Source organism: Drosophila navojoa, chromosome 4, assembly GCF_054131105.1.
Source record: "Drosophila navojoa isolate 15081-1374.11 chromosome 4, UAZ_NAV_1.0, whole genome shotgun sequence".
NCBI lineage: Eukaryota > Metazoa > Arthropoda > Insecta > Diptera > Drosophilidae > Drosophila > Drosophila navojoa.
This window is the reverse complement of record NC_142892.1, coordinates 23,191,270-23,209,720: the sequence shown is the minus strand read 5'-3', so window position 1 is coordinate 23,209,720 and position 18,451 is coordinate 23,191,270. Positions and strand designations below refer to the sequence as shown.

Genomic DNA, 18,451 nt, shown 5'->3' with positions numbered 1-18,451 from the left:
TTTGGCATGTTTGGTAATTACTGCTCCTCCTGCAGATGCGCTGAAAACGCTTTCAGCATTAAAGAAAGACTCCAGCCACGTCGCTGGCATAATTGTGCTGTTAGTTGCTGGAAGCCCCCTCCGCTGCTGTAAAAACTTTCTCCTAGACAAAAAGTCATTTGACTGTCCGTTGCGCGGATGGCAACAGTACCCAGTTGCACACCTCAAGTATGTCGCCTGGTTTTGCCTGTTCCATGAACACATTCAGCTGCTCGCATTCAGATTTCGACTCGCATTGCAGCTCCAACTTTACCTGCCTGGTTGACTGGCTGACTAGCTGCCTGGCTTGGGGCAGGGCAAATGACAATGAGGCGAATGCCGCAGAAGCGAAGATGAAAATGTTGTCCTTTGCCTTAGCTAGCCGGCTAGCTTCGCCTCGCATCTCCCACTTCTCCCGCATCCCACATCCGATTACCCGCTGCCTCATTGCCTGCAGTTACAACTTGTTCGTGCAGCGACAAGTTGCTCGTCCCGGCCAGGGCGGAATGAAAATCATTTGCACGGTAAAACGTTTTTCGGTAAACTTGACTTGACTTAGATTGTGGAATATAAAATAAAATTACCAACAAATTGAAAATTGCATCCTGCGTGAGCTGGCAAGGGTTCCTGCCAACTAAGCGCCTCCTCCTCCACCTCCCGCTCAGCGTCGCTGCACGAAAAACTTTTCCATTTTATACCCAAGGATTATTCAATGAATATAAAATCTTGCAAAATTACACATATACCCCCATGTAGAAAGTAACTATAAGTTGTGGTCGTGATGTTCCAGCGGTCGTGCCAGGGGTTATGACTGTGGCTGTCTGTCTCCTCAGTTGTGTGTGCGTGTGAGTTTGTATTTGTAGGTTTGGCAACTTTGTGCACTGCAAGAAATTGCAAGTTAACTTAATTGCACCTAACTAGGCAAATTACTAAAATAGATACCTATTGTGGCTCTAAAAGTAGAAGAGCAACTAATTCGAGTCTTTCTGGCAAGGAACACGTTTTTACCTCAACTGATAAAGGGCAACTAGTGTGATTAGAAGAATAAACTGTAAGTAGGTGTGCTTCCGCCTTCCCATCTAGTTTTGAGTTGTTTTTTAGACGCAACTAAAGGTTTTTCATCAATTTTCTTTTACCACCTAAATATATCAAACAATGTTCAAATTAAATTCGATATATAAATGATATCTCAGCTGCACAGGCATAAAATAAGTCTAAGCTCTGTATAAAGCTAGCTTTAAGCAAACTGCAATAAATTGGAAATTAGGTTTATATTAAATTGAATTGAATTGAAATCGGAGCTTAGTTTCATATATGCATATTTCATTTGTTTTGGCCTTATTCTAAGATGTATTCCTATATGAAATGTTTATAGAATTTGACTGTCAGTTAAAAAGGAAAGTTACAAATTAAATATAAGAGCACCAAACATTTTTTTAATTTTCGCTAACCAGAGTGCTTTATATCGCTCATCTACAGCACAGCATTCCATTTGGAGAATTTTCCAAACAAGCTGAGATAAAAACCCCAGGCACCCAATGCTATCAAACATCAATCGATCACAATATACGAAACTTCCACTTATCCATTTTATATAGTTCAATCCAACAGAAATTACTAGAATTAAGTATGATTTAATCATATTTAGTTTGAACTGCATATGGGGGTGATGCTGGGAAAGAATCATACAAAACTATGCACTTACTAGATTTTCAATGATTCAATATTTTGATTTTGATTTAATTAAATTTTGATAAATACTTTATATGTAATAATCTTATCAACTTTCTACAGTGAGCACAAACAATTCTTCTACTTAGTAAGCGTAGGGCATGTTGTTCAGATTGACTGAACTTGTTAGCTTTTCGTCGTTGTGCAACGCTAAAGTGCGCTACAAACTGAGAGCATTTCAAAGGCTCACATAAATAGTCGCTGGCCTCGGGCTAGCTAAGCTCAGTGTAGCATCTCAAATTCGCTGCAATTTAAGCAACTTACTTGCAGTTTTTGTCGCTGCATCCAACGGCAAAACGAGACGCAGAAAGTTCACGCAGCAACAGCAACAGCAGGAGCAGGAGTAGGAGCAGAAGAAGCAGCAGCTGGAGCAGCTGGCAGTGCTGCCGCAAGCGCAATCATAAGCCAACACCTAAGCACGTCAACAACTCTGGCAGTCCCCAGGTACCCCTTGCTGCCCGATGCTGCTGCCTCCTGTTGCTGCTGTTGCTAACGCTATTTAGTGTAAGAGCAAGCGAAACTTCTTGCAGCTACTACAAGTAAAACTAAAATTTGCCAGATCATTGCTTCCGCTACGTGTAAGGATTCACTGGGGCTGCAGCCGAGGCTGAGGATGCAGTTGCTTGGCACAGATTTCATAGTCCTGGCCACTGCTGTGCTGTGCTGCATACATAAGCGGCTGCTGCTTTTTTGGCCAACTGCAGTGTAATGCTATAATGCATATGGTACGGCAACAGCAGCCCATGTTGTGATTGTCACCAGTAAAAAGCTTGTGCTCTGCACAACTTTCCAGGGCCGAGCATGTGGATGAGGCCCTGGCCTAGGGTCCTTTAAGCCATATGGCAAGGCGCAAGTTTGGCCAAATTAAATGTTAATTAAATTTTAAACAGGACATGCAAAGGCCACTTGCCCGTTGTACAACAACCGTTAGAATTCGCTCATCATACCCCTTTGAAAAATTGCCAATCAGAAAAGTATTCTCTACTTATTTACTCATTAAATACAGAATAAACGCTTTAGATATATACCGAAATTCCTGCTTAAAATCCCAGCTTAATATAACTGAGTAACGTCTGGCCTCCGGATTCTGTTGGGAGGACTAAGAGTGAGGATTACAGGGGTTTCGCACAGTCGAGCATTTCAACTTGGCGCTCCCCCACTCTGTCTCTTTCTGTCACTTTCTCTCTCTCCCTCACAAACTACTGTTTTTTACCACTGAAACTCGCTTTGAAAATAAAGTTAAATACAATTTCTGCACGGATTGCCACTTTACAGCTGGCAAAGCTGGCAGCGATAATCAGAGAATACAGCTTATAGTAGCTACGGCACAAATACGGACTGCTTGCTCCTTAAGCGTAAATTGCATGGCTCTGGCACAAGAGTGAGAATCAGAAACAGAATGGGAATGAGAATCAGAATCAGAATTGGAGCCGGAGCCGGAGTCGGAGCCGGAGTGGAGGTCCGAAGCACACAAAGCCGACCACTCAGGCGGCTAAAGTATGGACTGAGGGTAGCTCACAGGGAAGCAAAAGCCAAGTCAGTCAGGCAAGTAAGCAGTTGGCAGCAAACATCGACCAAAAGCCAGTGACCAGCTGCAACTGCACCTGCAACTACCGCTGAAACTAGAGGAGTTGCAGAGGAGTCCGGCTTCGGTTATTGAGGCAGTATACAGCAGCAAAGCAATGAATGGTTAATCAAGCAACCGCCTGAACTGTTTTTGGCTTCACTTTGCACTTTGCAGCTGCACTTGTTCGAGTGGAAAGAGGCCAGTAACTCCCATTTCGAAAATGTAAAGAAATATATCTACATATATGTACATATATATATATAGAGCTAAACGCATATTACAAGCTTAATAAGCAGAGAAGAGAATGTACGACAGCAGAATGCCTAGAATCGATTTTACAGTAACAGATTAATTTGCAAGTAAGACTATCATATATCCTGCGCTAATGGCCATTGCTATTTACTAAAAGTATTAAATTCATATTAAAATCGGGTACTCAAAACTGGTATAAACTGGAAATATCATTAATTATTACAGTCGCTTAAATATAGTTAAACCAAGGAATATGTCTTTGCACTTGATTATGAACAGTGGAAGGCAGTAATCAAGCCTTAAAAATTATACGTACGTGAAATAGAAACGTGAAATATATATTGTTCATACATAACGCCTTCTGAGGCATCCGAATACTGAAAATAAACTTTCTTCTATGGATTTTGAACTCAAATTCCGACCTTGACCTGTTAGCTGCTGTTGACATCATATTGAGATTTACTCAGATTCATGTATACATGGAATTGGTTCAGAGAAACTGGAAGCGGGCGCCGGTTACTGATTTTGCTCGCTGCCAACCGTCTCCAATGTGAGCCCATTGCTGAATCTTTAGGGGCATAATATAGAAGACAATTTTGTTTTATAAAATGAAACAGAAACGATGTCACTTTGGGAGCTACAGAGTCGAAACTAAAAGTATTATATAAAAGTCAGGTGTACGAATATATGGTTTGTACACCAAAGCCTACTGAGTCATTGTTTTATAGCTTTACAAATCGAGATATTAACAGAGTAATACATTATTTGTATATAAACTTATTCCATAGCTTTATATAAAGTTGAGACTTAGTAAGAGTTTTGCATTTATATAAGTCAACAGTCATTTCTATGCCTCTTACGTTGCATGTCTGAAAAAACAGACTCTTATAAAGCCTTTCATTTAACGTCACTGATTATAGAAAACACTCTCCACACATAGACATCTAAATAATATGTTCCATCCATCCTTTATATGGATATTTAACTGTTTTTTAACGAATTCACCGTTCTCAGTTGATTTCTCTGCATTCTTTGCACGCGTTTTGCTGAATAGCTGATAAATATATTTAGCAACTCTCAGGGCTTTTAATATCCGGTCGGCCCAAAAGTATGCAGTGGCAACAACAACAACAAATGCAGTGCAAAGCCAGCGGCCATTGACTGCGACGCGAGCGTGGCCGCGACCGCCATTGTCATTTGCTAGGGCAATGTCAGAGACGTAGGCCGCAAAAACAAACTGCCGGTACCAGCAACAACAACAACCACAACAAAACCACAAAAAACACTCGCAATCACACATACATACATGCACACAGCTGGCGAGTGTGAGCGGCCAAACAGCAAATAACAAAAAGCACACGGCAAAACACTCAACCAACATCCATGCCAACAGCAACAACAACAACAACAACAACGGGAGAAAACGGGAGAGAATCAGGCAGCAGCAGCCGTCAGCCAACAGCGAGCAAAGTAATTTTAATTAAAACTTATGGCAACGTCTGCGAGTGAGTAAAACACGGCGAAACGAGTTGATAAAAGCGCGCACAAACACTCACATACACACTCACACAGACATACTTAAATACAACTACAGCAGAGCTCACAAATACCAACATACAACGCTCGCACATAGAAGCTCAAGGCCCCGTTGGCTTAAACGAGGTAATTAAAAAAGCGTAAGCACCTTCATTCCCAGCCAACAGCGCCGATTCCCAGATCCCATACCTTATATGACCCTTCTTCCCATCGCCCACGTCCAGGCTTTTTCTATATCTCTCTCCCGCTTTCTCTCTCCATGTAATTTCCATTTTATTTTATGTGCGCGTTTTTGTTTGCTGCACTCCTTTTTTTATTCTTTTGCTATTTACCTTTGTTGTTTTGTTATTTTCCTTTATTTTTATTTTTTGCTGTGCTTTTGTTTGTTTGCCTTTAAGCCGGCGCCGTAATCTGATATTACGTATACGATGTGAGCGCCAGATATTTAATAGAAATTCAACGTTTTCATGCTTGACAGCCAATAAAAACTGGAATTCACCTTTAGTTTCTGTTTTTATCGTTGCTTTGCATTATTTATCCTTCTTTTTAGCAGATAGTTAAACTGTCGTTGGGTTGAGACTGCAGCAAAGAAAAGGGGTGACTCCTATTTATCAGCTCCGTTTTGTGTGCACATAATAAATCGAGATGTATTGCTTGTTTATATTATATTGTATATAGGGAAGAGGAGGCATACGATGCGCACCCAAATTAAAGCTCTTATTCATTCATATGAATTATCAATCAGAATCGAATAGAATTATGCACGTATAAGGATATGTAATACATAAATACAAATCTATAATAATATATAAATATAATATTTTCCATTTAATTGTTAGAACCATCAGCTCAAGTATAATCACTGTGCTTGCTCTTTTGTCTGTTCCTCTATTACTTAGGAATCCTTAAATCTGGTGTTTTATTGCTTTGACATGCTACGCCCGTACATAAGTTTTGGAAATCATGATAATGATAATAGAATACATTAATTTATTTTATTTGTTTCAGTATGCTTTGGTATGTAAACTATATATTCGTATACGAGGCTTGTATATCGTTTCAGTGTTTTTTATTTTATTTTTTTTATACAAAATAAAATAAATGCTCCCACCAAATATGTTACAGACACCAATATGTTACGTATATTCCATATACAAATTTTAACGTTGTTTAATCGACTAAAATATCTTATTCAATTTACAGTTTAGAATGAAGAGATGGCAAGACATCGCTGCAGTCTTAAAGGATATGCTTCGATTTAGAATTTTCAATTTATTTTATTATATATATCCTGCTCGAGAGGGATATTTTCACATACACTCCGATTTGCTTGTTTGTATTGTGATTTTTGTGATCACAGACGGCGCGATCTTAAACGAGTCTGATCCGACAACTTAATCAAGCATATATATGATGATGAGGTTATCGATGATAAAATTATGGGAGCTATCGATTTTTAAAGAAAAACTCGATATGCACATGATATACACGGACCTAGGAAAAAAATTCAAGTCTCTAGCTCTATATCTTCTGAGATCGACGCGCTCATGCATATGGACGGACGGACAGGTCTAAATCGACTCAGGTCGTCGCCCTGATCAAGAATATATATACTTTGTGGGGTCTGCCACGCCTCCTTCTGCCTGTTACATACTTTTAACAAAACCACAATACCCTGATTTCCCAGGATCTTTATCTATCACTAGCGATAAGCTAATCCTATTCTCGCTATAATTTGTGAATTAAAAAAAAATAGATTTGTTCTTAGTTATCAGGAGAGGTTGCATGGACGAGGCATATACTTGTAGGCAATTAAGTTCATAAATTAATTGAAAAAAGCTTTAAAAAGTATTGGAATGAATAAATACTAAATTATGTACACTTATCGAATGAAGAGTATATATTGTGAGGAGCAATATAGTGGTAATATGTACGTTCATCTATTTCCTGTTATAGTAGGAGCTGCCCTCGATAGTGAAAAGGGTCTATTATATTATGCCTCTAATTATTCAGCAATTGGATCACTTCGGAGACCGTTGGCAGCGAGTTTACCTGTGGAGTGTATACAGATCAAGTTAAACCCTATATATATAGTAATATATCCGAATATATATATAGTTATATATCCTCCAGCAGTTCATACACCAGCACTTGAACAGAACATAAAAGTCACGCTCCTTTTCTATTATCCACTATAAACATATCACTCCCTCTCAAAAGATCAGACAACCTATTTGTGGGAACCTAATATTCAGCGTAATTCAAAGTGAGCAATCATCATCACACTCCGATTTCGACATTATGTTGCTGTGATTATTGTGATTCACAAATATATAAATATTGAACAGTTTAGGTCTTAACTGAAGTATCTAAACATAATTTTTTTTTTGCTGTCGTTCTTCCCGGCTTTTAAGAATGTCGTTACATATATGTGTCGCCTCTTTAGCTGTTCGTATTTCCGTCTGTGCCAACATGAAATTGCGTTTCAGCTTTTTAACTAATACATTACAAATTTGCATGGCTTGAAGTTTTTCTATAATTTGTTCTACAAATATTAGCATTTCTATTGCCACATGGAGAGTTGGAATATAATAAAATAGTGAGTATAGGAAGTGAATGTAATATGTTGTCTTATAAATTGGTGAATATTATTGTAAATAATATTTTGTAAAAATACAAGAGCTTTGGAAAAATGTATTTGAAACGTATGAAGTGCACATGGCTTGGCTGGAATAATGCAAAGCAGTATTTAACTGGGCGTGACAATTCAATGCCAGTTAGCATCAAAGCGCAGCTTTATGGGCTTTGCACGCTGCTGACGTCGCCATCATTCAAACAATCAGCGAACTGTAAAGCGACGCGCCCAAACGAGCGGCTCTAAACGCGCATTTCAACGCATGGCTTGGCTTGGCTTGGCTCGGCTCGGCTCGGATCCCGGCCTAGGGCCCGGAGATAGGGGGCACGCGGGGGGCCTTTGGCGCTAGCTCAGGCGGGGGTCCTGGAGTATATTTGCCACATGCTGATAAGCAGACATAATAATAAAAAATGTATGAGCTGCCTCGCAAGCGGCAGTCATAATAAAATGTGCAAAATAAAATGAAATGGCGAATAACCACAGAGAGGGGGCAACAGCACGACGAGCAGGACCAGGACCAGGACGGCGGCAACGGATGTGCGCCAAAAGCAGCAGCGGAAACGTTGCACAATTTTGCGGCGACAAAGCGACGCGGGCACAACAACTGAGAGAGCCTGACAGCGAAAAAGAGAGAGAGGGCTGAGGACAGAGCGAGAGAAGAGAACCCGACATAATGAAGTCAAAAGTTGGCCAAAGAGTTCTGAACGCTTTGCTAATGAGAGCTTTGAAAGGCGACCGTGATTATCAGGTTTGGGCTTAAAGTTTATCCGTCTAAAGCGAAAACACAGTTTGAAATTCTCTTCCAGTTGCATTCCGCAAATCATTAACTAAGTTTAGAGATGGATAGGGAGAGAGAGAAAGAGAGAGAGAGAGAGAGAGAAAGAGAGAGAGGGAGAGCGAGAGAGCTAAGTTGCAAGCACATCTATAATAGCTAGAGCGAAAAATATTTTCTGTTGCTGCTGCTGTTGTTATCGCTGTTGCCGGTGTTGATATTTCTCGACCCAAGGCAACACATTCATAGCCATGGCCATTAAGAACCTTCATAAATTTCTGAGAGTGTAGCAGAAAAGCGCTCAGCGGCGTCTATTTTTGATTGATACTTGACGGCGGCAGCGGCGTCGACTGCGTCGCCAAAATGTGCAGAGGAAGCGCTGAAGTTGATATTGGAGTCGATGCGACGTTGCTGTTGTTTGTTTGGGTTGCCAGTGTTATCGTTGTTGTTGCGGTTGTCATTGTAGTTGTTGTTGCTGTTGCTGCTGCTGGCATAAGCAACACAATTTAATAATAGATTCATTACCCACACAGACATAATATTAGCAGTCCCCACGCGCCGACACTCAGACACATATGCTCCTCGGGCGACGCGTCGCCTGTCACCATGGATAGCAAAATATATGGCCAAGCGTTTTTCCCACGAAATTGGAGGGATGCCTCAGCTTTATGCGTGGCATTATGGGTGCGCAGAATAAGCGCCTCTATAAGGAATATAATAAATTGAATATATTTTCATCAGCAATAACAGCAAACAAACTCATCAGCAGCAACAACAATATCATATCAATGAAAACATCATGTTAACAAAATGGCTGCGAATGCCGCCCGAAAATGCGGCCATAAAACTAATAGAGATTGGCGGAGGGTCTCGCAATGGGGCGACAAGTGTTATGTTGTTGTAAACAAATAACAGGGGAGAATCGTCGTAACGGGCTCCAATAAGCGAGCGTAATCAACAAATTCTGTAAAAAACGACTTACGCAAAAAATCTATTTCGCCCAAGCAACTGAGATGAATTTACGTATAAATAGACATACAAACGGACGGACAATTTAGAATTTAGCGTAGAAAAATTAATATTCATTTTCTTTATCATACCTTGATCCCTTGAAAATGGTAAGTCATATACATATATATGTAATGTATGTATGTATATTATATATATATATATAGTTCCAATTATCTGTCAGTCTGTCTTTTTGTTTATTTTTATTATTATTAATATTGTTAATAAAAAATAATAATATTAAATGTCTATAACACTATTTATATTTCAATTTAGAAATTTAATCTGTACTAAATTGAAGTATATTTCATAGAATATGCAGACTATATGCTGATTTCATTGAAATTCGTTAAGTTGTAAATGATTTTTTCAATAAAAAATTTAATCAATAAGTACGTATTTGCGAAAGAGGCGATAGAATTCTATTTGAATAGTGTTTGAACTGCACTTATACTTTAATAGTTATTCGTATACCTTTAACCAATTGAAAAATCAAGAAAATCAAGGAATAATATTTAATTTTTATTTTTATTTAATATTATTATTATTTTAATTTACTTCTGTTTTTATACCCTGAACCCATTGAAAATGGGAAATCAGGGTATAATGTTTTTGTGAAAAAGTATGTAACAGGCGGAAGGAATCATCGCAGACCCCATAAAGTATATATATTCTTGATCAGCACGACGAGCTGAGTCGATATAGCCCTGTCCGTCTGTCCGTCCGTCCGTCCGTCCGTCTGTCCGTATGAACGCCGAGATCTCAGAAGATATAAGAGCTAGAGAGCTGAAATTTTGTGTGCATACTCGTGTATACCATACGCAGTACGAGTTTGCTTTATTTTTTCGATAACTCATCCGAAAACTTTTTTATCGAGAATAATCGAAAAATTGATTTTGTTTTTTGAGCCTCATCGGAGTACTATTAGACGTGGAGTCTTCAGATTTACTGTGTATATACATCTGATGAATACAATTATTTTGTAATCAACAGTTTTTGGATACCACGCCCCCTTCGCCCCCAATTAGTAAAAAACGTATTTCAAGTACTAGAGACTTGTGCTTTGGAATGTACATACATTTTGACCATATAATTACGCCCTTCATTTCATTAAGATCGTATGTTTACAAAAGAAGTTATTCACCAAGTAAATTCTCATACTATTCCCCACACTGCAGCGCAGCCCAAGCGCAGTCGCTGCTTACTGCGCAGTTAGCAGAGCGCGGGCGCGTGAGGGTGGGTGCATATGTATGTATGTGTGCGTGCATAAAAGAAGTGCTGAATGATAAGAATATCAGCTTGTAGGGTTCAGGGTATCTCCTAGTCGAGCAGTCTCGACTAGAGCCTTCTTACTTGTTTATTTTTTATTTATTTATTTACTGCCCACTTTATGTCCAGAAGAGGATTCTCAATCTCTCCGCACCGTACTTCTCCATCGCCATGAAATATCAAAATCTGCTTCACAATCATCTTATTTACAGCTGTTGACAGAAAAAGTTCAATTTCTTTGAGCAGGCGAAACTATAAGCTGGTCTTAACTTGCCCTCTTGAACCTAACATAAATAAACCGGCAATTGCCTGTGCTAATTTTCGTATCGTGTCATATATATTCTACGTATCTGTAACTGTCAGCAGCTCAGCACAATTGAAACGAGGCGATGAAGTGCAAACATTTGGAAGTTTATTTGGCAGCCGGATAAAGAGTAGATGTGAAGCCCGCCAAGATGTGCCAACATTTTAGCGCCATCAGCCGTTGCTCGGGCTTGGCCGCTCTTGTTTATCTGCTGTTGGTGAAGCTTATTATCTTCAGCAGCCAGGCGGACCATGAAACCCCATCAGGAGCAGTAGCTCAAGAAGCCTTTTCCATAACCAGACACGCCTCCTGCGGCTGCCCAGAACTTTCAATGAAGTTTGCCGTCGCCTTGGCATGAAAATTTCATCTCAACTTGCTTTGATAAATTATTTATTTTTATTTTCCCACAACGCTTAAATACCCTTTTAAAGGCTTTTATAATTTCATCATCAAATGTGAAACGAAATTTGTAGCATTTGAAGAATATATAAGAGATATTAAGACTTCTGACGTATTATCATGATTTGAATTATGTATTCGAATAAGCGAGCGCTAAGAGTTCTTTGAGCCCTTTTCATGTCTTCTGAGCTGATACTCTCAATTGGTGTCGCTAGAGCTATAAAAGTAAAGTCTGTATATATTTAGTATATAGATATGTTACTGAGATCGGAAATTCGACTGCTTTCTCAGCCTTTAATATATATATGTATATATATTTACGAATTTCAATATAAATGTACTATATATATATACCTATTTACTCCTTTTGTAATACATGTCCACAAGGGCATTCAGCAATCGGCTTAATATATTATTTCATGGCTTTTGCGTTCTGTTTTGCTTTCGGGCTACTTCTAATCAATTCCAAATCATTAAGCACACGCATTACAACTGTCAGTGGGCTAGGGAGTGCTTGTATGTGTGAGTGTGTTCGTAAGTATGTGGCAATTTCGCTTGAGTTAAAGCTGTGGGGCTTTAAGCGCGCTGCTGGTCATAAATCAGAGGCGTGACGCCGCACAAAAGGCAGCTGACAAAGCTCAAAAGCTGAACGGGTAATTATGACTAATTAACGTGCCGAATAGCACGGCCTCCTTTGCCAATAGCCACACGGCCACCGTCCACCGCCCACCAGAGTCGCCTTTTGAGTTGAGTTGCCTTAAAAAAGGAAAGAAATCATAAAACTTGCCTCCGGCTAACATAAAAGGCTTTTGTCCAGCCATAAAAACGTCGTCACTCGCAGTCCCAATGCCATTTTGATATGCCCCACACGCGCCGTAGCTGATAAACTGAACAGCATCGGGCATTTATGGTCGCACATGGTCACTGGGACGCAATACGTAATGTAAGTGGCCTAAATTGTGGTCAAGAGGCAGGGCCAACCCGAAACTTTCTGCGAGTGTTTGCATGTAGCTGATCAGCAATCTTTCGATATTTTATGGGCGTGTGCAAACTACGACTGTTCACGTCTGTGGCTCGCATAAAATATAATTTCAGTTAGCTGAAAAATTATAAACTGCTCCATGACATTTCTCCACTCTCGACTCTGTTGCTGGTAAGGCGACGCTCCTTTTTCGCGGCTGCTTCCTTAAGTATATTTACTGGCACGGACTGTGCTCCTGCGTCCTTAACATTATTTACTCTCTGGCTGGCCGGAATACGCAATTCTGCACGCTTCTTTTGTACGCCGCAAATGTTCATAAATAAGTTGATTAGTTTTTTATGTGGTTAGAGCTGAGAGACATTTTGAGTGGCAGCCAGAACGACAGAGCTGGGCGTGGAGGGGCCGGGCAGGGCAGGGCAGGGCAGGGCAGGACAATGTCGGACAGGACGCCGCAAGATGCAGCAGCAGGACAGTAATTGAAAATGTTACTTAATGCGTGATTATGATATTCCCTGAAGCCTGCAAATAGCATGATAGGGCGAAAAAGCAACACTCCATTCTTTATTACCCAACCGCACTTTATTGTGTGCGTATGTGCGCTGTGTTGTGTATATTATATGTGTTTACATGTGTGTGAATGGAAAGTGCGTGTTAAGCGGCTTTTGTGCTGATCAGAATGTTGGCCAAATGATTGTACGCAAAGATGGCCGTCAACAGATTACAGATTTCAAATCTCACAGTGATTCTTATTTTTTAAAACGCAGAAAACTTTAGCAAACTTTTCCTAAAGTCGAACACTGACATGGCAAATCGAAATATAATACCTTAAATTATTATAAGTTCTTTTCTAGTTTGCTGCTGTTTGTTTTTGTAAGAAATCATTTGAAAACATGAACGCACATTTATTTATTTCTAGATTAAATAATGCGAATCGGCCAGGGTGATGGATATCTCAAGTTAAGTCTCTTGAGCCTTCTTTTGTGGCGCAATCCTACTACCATAGACTGGGAGTGCTTCTTGCAGTGGAATGTTGTTGTTCATATCTTAAAATAGATGGCTTACAGTACTGTTCATCAATGTTTGAATCTTAATGAATTCTTTGTTGGCATTTAGTTACTAGAACAGTTTTTGCGAGAATAATTTCTAATACATTTAACACATTATAATATATATGTTGCATTGAAAGGAATTTTTTATTTTGGTGTTGAGTAAAAAGCATAGAAAACAATCATTTCAGCAGGTCTTTATGTTCAGTCTATGAAAGAGTAGCTATTGATTATAAGATAGTAAATAAAGTTAGATAGATAGACAGATAGGCAGTAAAGAGAATATCTCTTTATGGATCGTTCTCTATTTGATCAGCTGTAGGTCTGTGTCATTGGAAATTGTCTCATATGTAAATGACATGGATTATGGATGCATGTATTGTGTATTTAAGATTGTTCAATCATTTAATGTGGAATTACAGAAATTTTAGCAAGTTGCAAATGCTTTTCGCATAATTTGCTGTGTGCGCTGAGGCGTGCAGCGGCATCAACAGCGCGTCATCCGCATGTAGCTCTGCTTCGTCCGGGCTATTTGTATGCTGTCATGTGTGCGGCGCATGACTCCTTGCTGCCCCTTGCACTCGGGTTGACACGTAGAGGAGTTGGCGGGCTGAGGGGCTGACGAGCTGAGGGGTTGCGCCTGTCTGTATGCTGAGCCAAAAGCCAGCCCTACCACGCACTTGCACTCTCACTTTAATTTGTGTGCCAGGCAGCGACCCACGAGCCCCCAAACAATGTCACTTGCCTTTGTGAACTCACGTGTTACATGCAAATGTGCTTCCTGCCCAGAACAGAAGACTTACAACTCACAACTTGACGTTGCTGCTGCTCCTGCTGCTGCCTCTGCTGCTGCCTCTGCTGCTGTTAATACTGCTCCTGCTGCTGCGTTTCTTTGTCTTTCGAAGCACAGCCCCACATGTTGTTGGCGGAGGTTAAGAGTGAGCGCAAATAAATATTGTAATGATGTATATGATTTCTTTTATGCCAGACTACACAAAAGATGTTCCTGCCTATCAGTTTATTGAAATCCCTTTAGCTAAGCGACAACTCGGCTCAAGGGCCGACCCACTTGAGCGCAATTCGAAAAAAAAAGAAAGGCAAATGGGAAATGCAACATTTTTATGGCATTCATTTTAATGAAGTAACAGCCTGGCAAAAAGTCATTAAAAACATGCAAAATATATACACAGTGGCATGCAAAAATCAATAAACAATCAGCAATGTATAAAAAAGGTAAAACGGTGCGCTGAGAGGCTGAGAGCCAGCCTCAAGGCTGCAATTATATGTATGTGCTGTTCTCAAAGTTGTCAAAGGAGTTCTGGCTAGGCCAGAAAAAATATATAAACAACATGTGAAGCGCGTTGACGATTGCGTTTTTGAAGTGCACAGCACAGCCGTACGAAGGGTGGTTGTGGCATTGCTTACAATTTTAAAGAGTCTGCGACACACGCAAACATGCACACCGACACATACACATACACACACACACACACACACACATGCACATGGTCATTGCGTTGACGTGCGGAGAAGCATGTATACCAATTTAATGCAACGGACAACGCCCCAAAAAGTATGCTACAAAAATATATGTGTGGCAACTGCTGTCAATGACAGCGCAAATAAGTGCAACAAAGCGCTTGAAAAACACGCAAAAATAAAAATCGATGATGCTGCGCCGCACACACACAGTTCCTATATGCATATTACACATGCACTATGTATGCATATACATCTATGCAGCACTGTATATACATATATATAGCTGTATGGCTTGGCATATAGGCTGCCTGGTCAGCTGCTGTTCGCCGTGTAGTGTGGGCATTTGTCATAACGGCTGCAATAATCAGAGCGACAAGCCTACAGCGGCAACAACAATAGCATCCCTGGTAGACGAGGTGTAGGCGTAACAACAACAACAACAGCAACATGGCATAAACACGGGAAGCGGAAACGGACTGTGCTGGCCCATCCATGTTGACGTCAGTCATACAGCGTGCAAATGTTGACCTACATACAAAACGCCATGCAAACAGGCGCATAAATGCTACGCCAAACAACAACAACTGCAGCAAAATCAACAACAACAACGAGCTCTGCGTGCAGATAAGTCGTTTTTGTGCAGATGGCAACGCATTGTTAGAAATATGACGGACACTGCCATAGCCATCCCTATGGCCATTGCCGTTGTGCAAGTTCGCCCCGTTATTGTTTTTAATACTAACCAGCATCGTAATTGTTATGTAGATTTATCAATTTGGAGTGGACAAGCTGCAGGCAGCAGACAACAGCTCTGGCGCCAGTGGCCAGCGGCAGATGTGCACTTAAAACGAGTCACTTCAAAATGCCCAAGTTTGACTGCTGAATAAACGTCGCTTTTCATTCCGATTTTCGCTAAATTCATCCACATTAACCGCACATAGTTGCTCACTTGCTAATGACAATATTATATAATTTATTCATATATAGAAAATAACAGATATTTCAATGGTATATTGGTATTTTTCTTCTTTATATTTTATATATTCTGATAGATATTAAATTAGCAATTAGGAGAAACCCCTTTTGGCCAAAACATACTTTTAATATTTATAATAACTGCAATTAGCTTTATTATAAATTCGGTATGACGTAAGCATTTTTAATTTTCTCATTTTTTGTCCACTCACAATGACTACCATAGTTAATATATTGGTCGCATTAATGGAGAATCAAACAGAAGACAAGTATTAATTATTTATGTCGCACGCACTTTGTACTTCCAGAGAATTTCCATAATGAATGGAGACGGACTTTCAGCCATTTTAATTTGAACAATTGCCTGATAATATCCAGTTGGATGGAAAGTCGGCGAAATCAAGGCGTTGGTTAAATTCTTGAGGTAGTAAACCTTCGGGACAATCGGGCACTTAAAGAATGAGTTGTTCACAACCAACGTATTGTAGCTCTCGACAAACATCTTCTTATAGAACTGATTTTCCAAAAACTGGCAGCCATCTATCCTTTTTAGCTCGTACAACACCCGTTGAGATTTCACAGAGCGAAGCTCAATGCTGATGGTGAACGATGCAGCCTTCTTTACCACACGAAACGTATAGAGCTCATCTTGATTAGGCACTTTCTTGAAATATTCCACGTAGTCGTGATCGCAATTTATCTCCACCGATTCTATAACAGGTATCCCATTCATATGTACCTATGTGAAAATGCATAAATACATCTGGGATATATTGAATATTCGATCTTGAAGATGAACTCACTTGTTCAACTAATAACAGCACAAGTATCCACAAAAAATTCGTCCGGTGTAGAGTCATTGTGAACTTCAATCTGGCGATCGCTAAGCGACTGAACAATTTTTATACCGATCTTCATTAGATGATTGACTTACACATTCATAGGGCCATCAAGATAAAATGTGATGGATCATTAAATTATATAACGGGACTGGGAACCTGTATACGTTGTCAAAGCGTTGTCAAATTAACATTTATATTGGTTCATGAAGTGAATCGCATTGAACTTGTGTCATGTCCATCAGTCACAGTATGTTATTCTGAATGTTCATTTTACAGATAGATTAAATCTAGAAAATCTCTAAACTTGACGGCCATTCAAATCATTCTCTAAACTGTCATTCCATAATTTCAATTACATGGCTAGGATATTGCCACACAAAATGAGTAGGCGCCCCAAAGCGTCTGTCACATATTCATATTCATTACATGATGCCTCAACTATAGGATTTTTTAAAGATATCGATTTTTTTAATAATAACAGTAGCTTTTATATTCATGGTTCATTCATGGGAGAAAATATTTTGAAAATCTTAATATGTTGGAGTTTAAAAAATTTCTTTTCTGTTATATCAGATGTAAGTAAACTCTCCACACCACAGTATGTATATCGAAATGGTTTTCAGCAACACATTTTTGATTTATTTATTGACTTCACAATGTTTGAATATATATATATATATATATATATATATATATATATATATATATATATATATATATATATATATATATATATTTTAACTCACATTCAATTTAATCAGTCTGGATTAACTTTATATTAATTTTTTTGCAATGTTTCAGTGACTATATGTATATAATGCATTATTCATATTATTGGAAAATCAAGTAAAGAGACATGTCTAAACATATTCTCAAATCCTTATTTGTAGTACACATTGTACTTCCAGACGATTTCCAAAACGAACGGGGCTGAAGTTTCTGGGACTTGCATCCGTGTGCTAAGCTGATAATGTCCGGTTGGATGAAACGTCGGCGAGACCAAGGCGTTGCTTATATTCTTGAGGTAGTACACCTTCGGGGCAATCGGACACTTAAAGAATGAGTTGTTCACAATTAAGGATGCGTAGCTGTCGGCCAATATCTTCTTTAAAAACTGATTTTCCAAAAACTGGCAGCCATCTATCTTTTTTAGCTGGTACAATATGCGTTGCGATTTTACAGCGCGCATCACAATGCTGATGGTGAACGTTGCGGCCGGCTTTACCAGGCGAAAGGCATAGAGACCATTTTGGTTAGGTACTTTCTTGAAATATTCAACAAAGTCATGATCGCAATTTGTCTGCACTGATTGCACAACAACCAGCCGTTTCATACATATCTACGTTAAATTGTAGACTTAAGATATATATATGGAAAATCGAATGCCAAGGGCACAATTTCAGCCTTACTTGCTCAACTGAAAGCAGTAGAAAAATCCACAAAAAATAGACTCGATTTGGAGACATTGTAAATTTCAAACGGGCGTTCATAAGGTGACTGATTATTATTTGTAAGCCCATATTTATTCCAATAATCATTAATCGCTTTAGATGAATGTTTACCATATTAATATGACCATAAAAAGCTAATTTTATGGATCATTAACTTGGATGAATGTGTGCTATTTAATGAA

The 18,451-nt window shown here is 39.4% G+C and overlaps 1 protein-coding gene across 2 annotated transcripts; it reads right to left on the bottom strand.

Annotated features, from left to right (window-relative positions):
• Positions 1-16,095: 16,095 nt before the first annotated feature.
• LOC108650324 (uncharacterized) lies at positions 16,096-18,311 on the bottom strand. Of its 2 annotated transcripts, none has more exons than XM_030383428.2 (2): positions 18,228-18,311; positions 16,096-16,715 (listed from the first exon to the last, which is right to left on the bottom strand). In XM_030383428.2, exons 1-2 carry the CDS (start codon positions 18,306-18,308, stop codon positions 16,257-16,259), a joined length of 540 nt encoding a protein of 179 aa, XP_030239288.2. In that variant the 5' UTR covers positions 18,309-18,311; the 3' UTR covers positions 16,096-16,256. The 2 variants fall into 2 exon arrangements, with proteins under 2 accessions (XP_030239288.2, XP_089115851.1); XM_089259725.1 differs by lacking the exon at positions 18,228-18,311 and adding an exon at positions 16,780-17,071.
• Between the last annotated feature and the right edge of the window lie 140 nt (positions 18,312-18,451).

Excerpts from the sequence above, each read along its gene's own strand:
- LOC108650324 (XM_030383428.2), bottom strand. The coding sequence starts at position 18,308 with ATGAACGCCCGTTTGAAATTTACAATGTCTCCAAATCGAGTCTATTTT. Across the intron at positions 16,716-18,227 it reads TACTGCTTTCAGTTGAGCAA|GTACATATGAATGGGATACC; the intron begins GTAAGGCTGAAA and ends ATTTTCACATAG.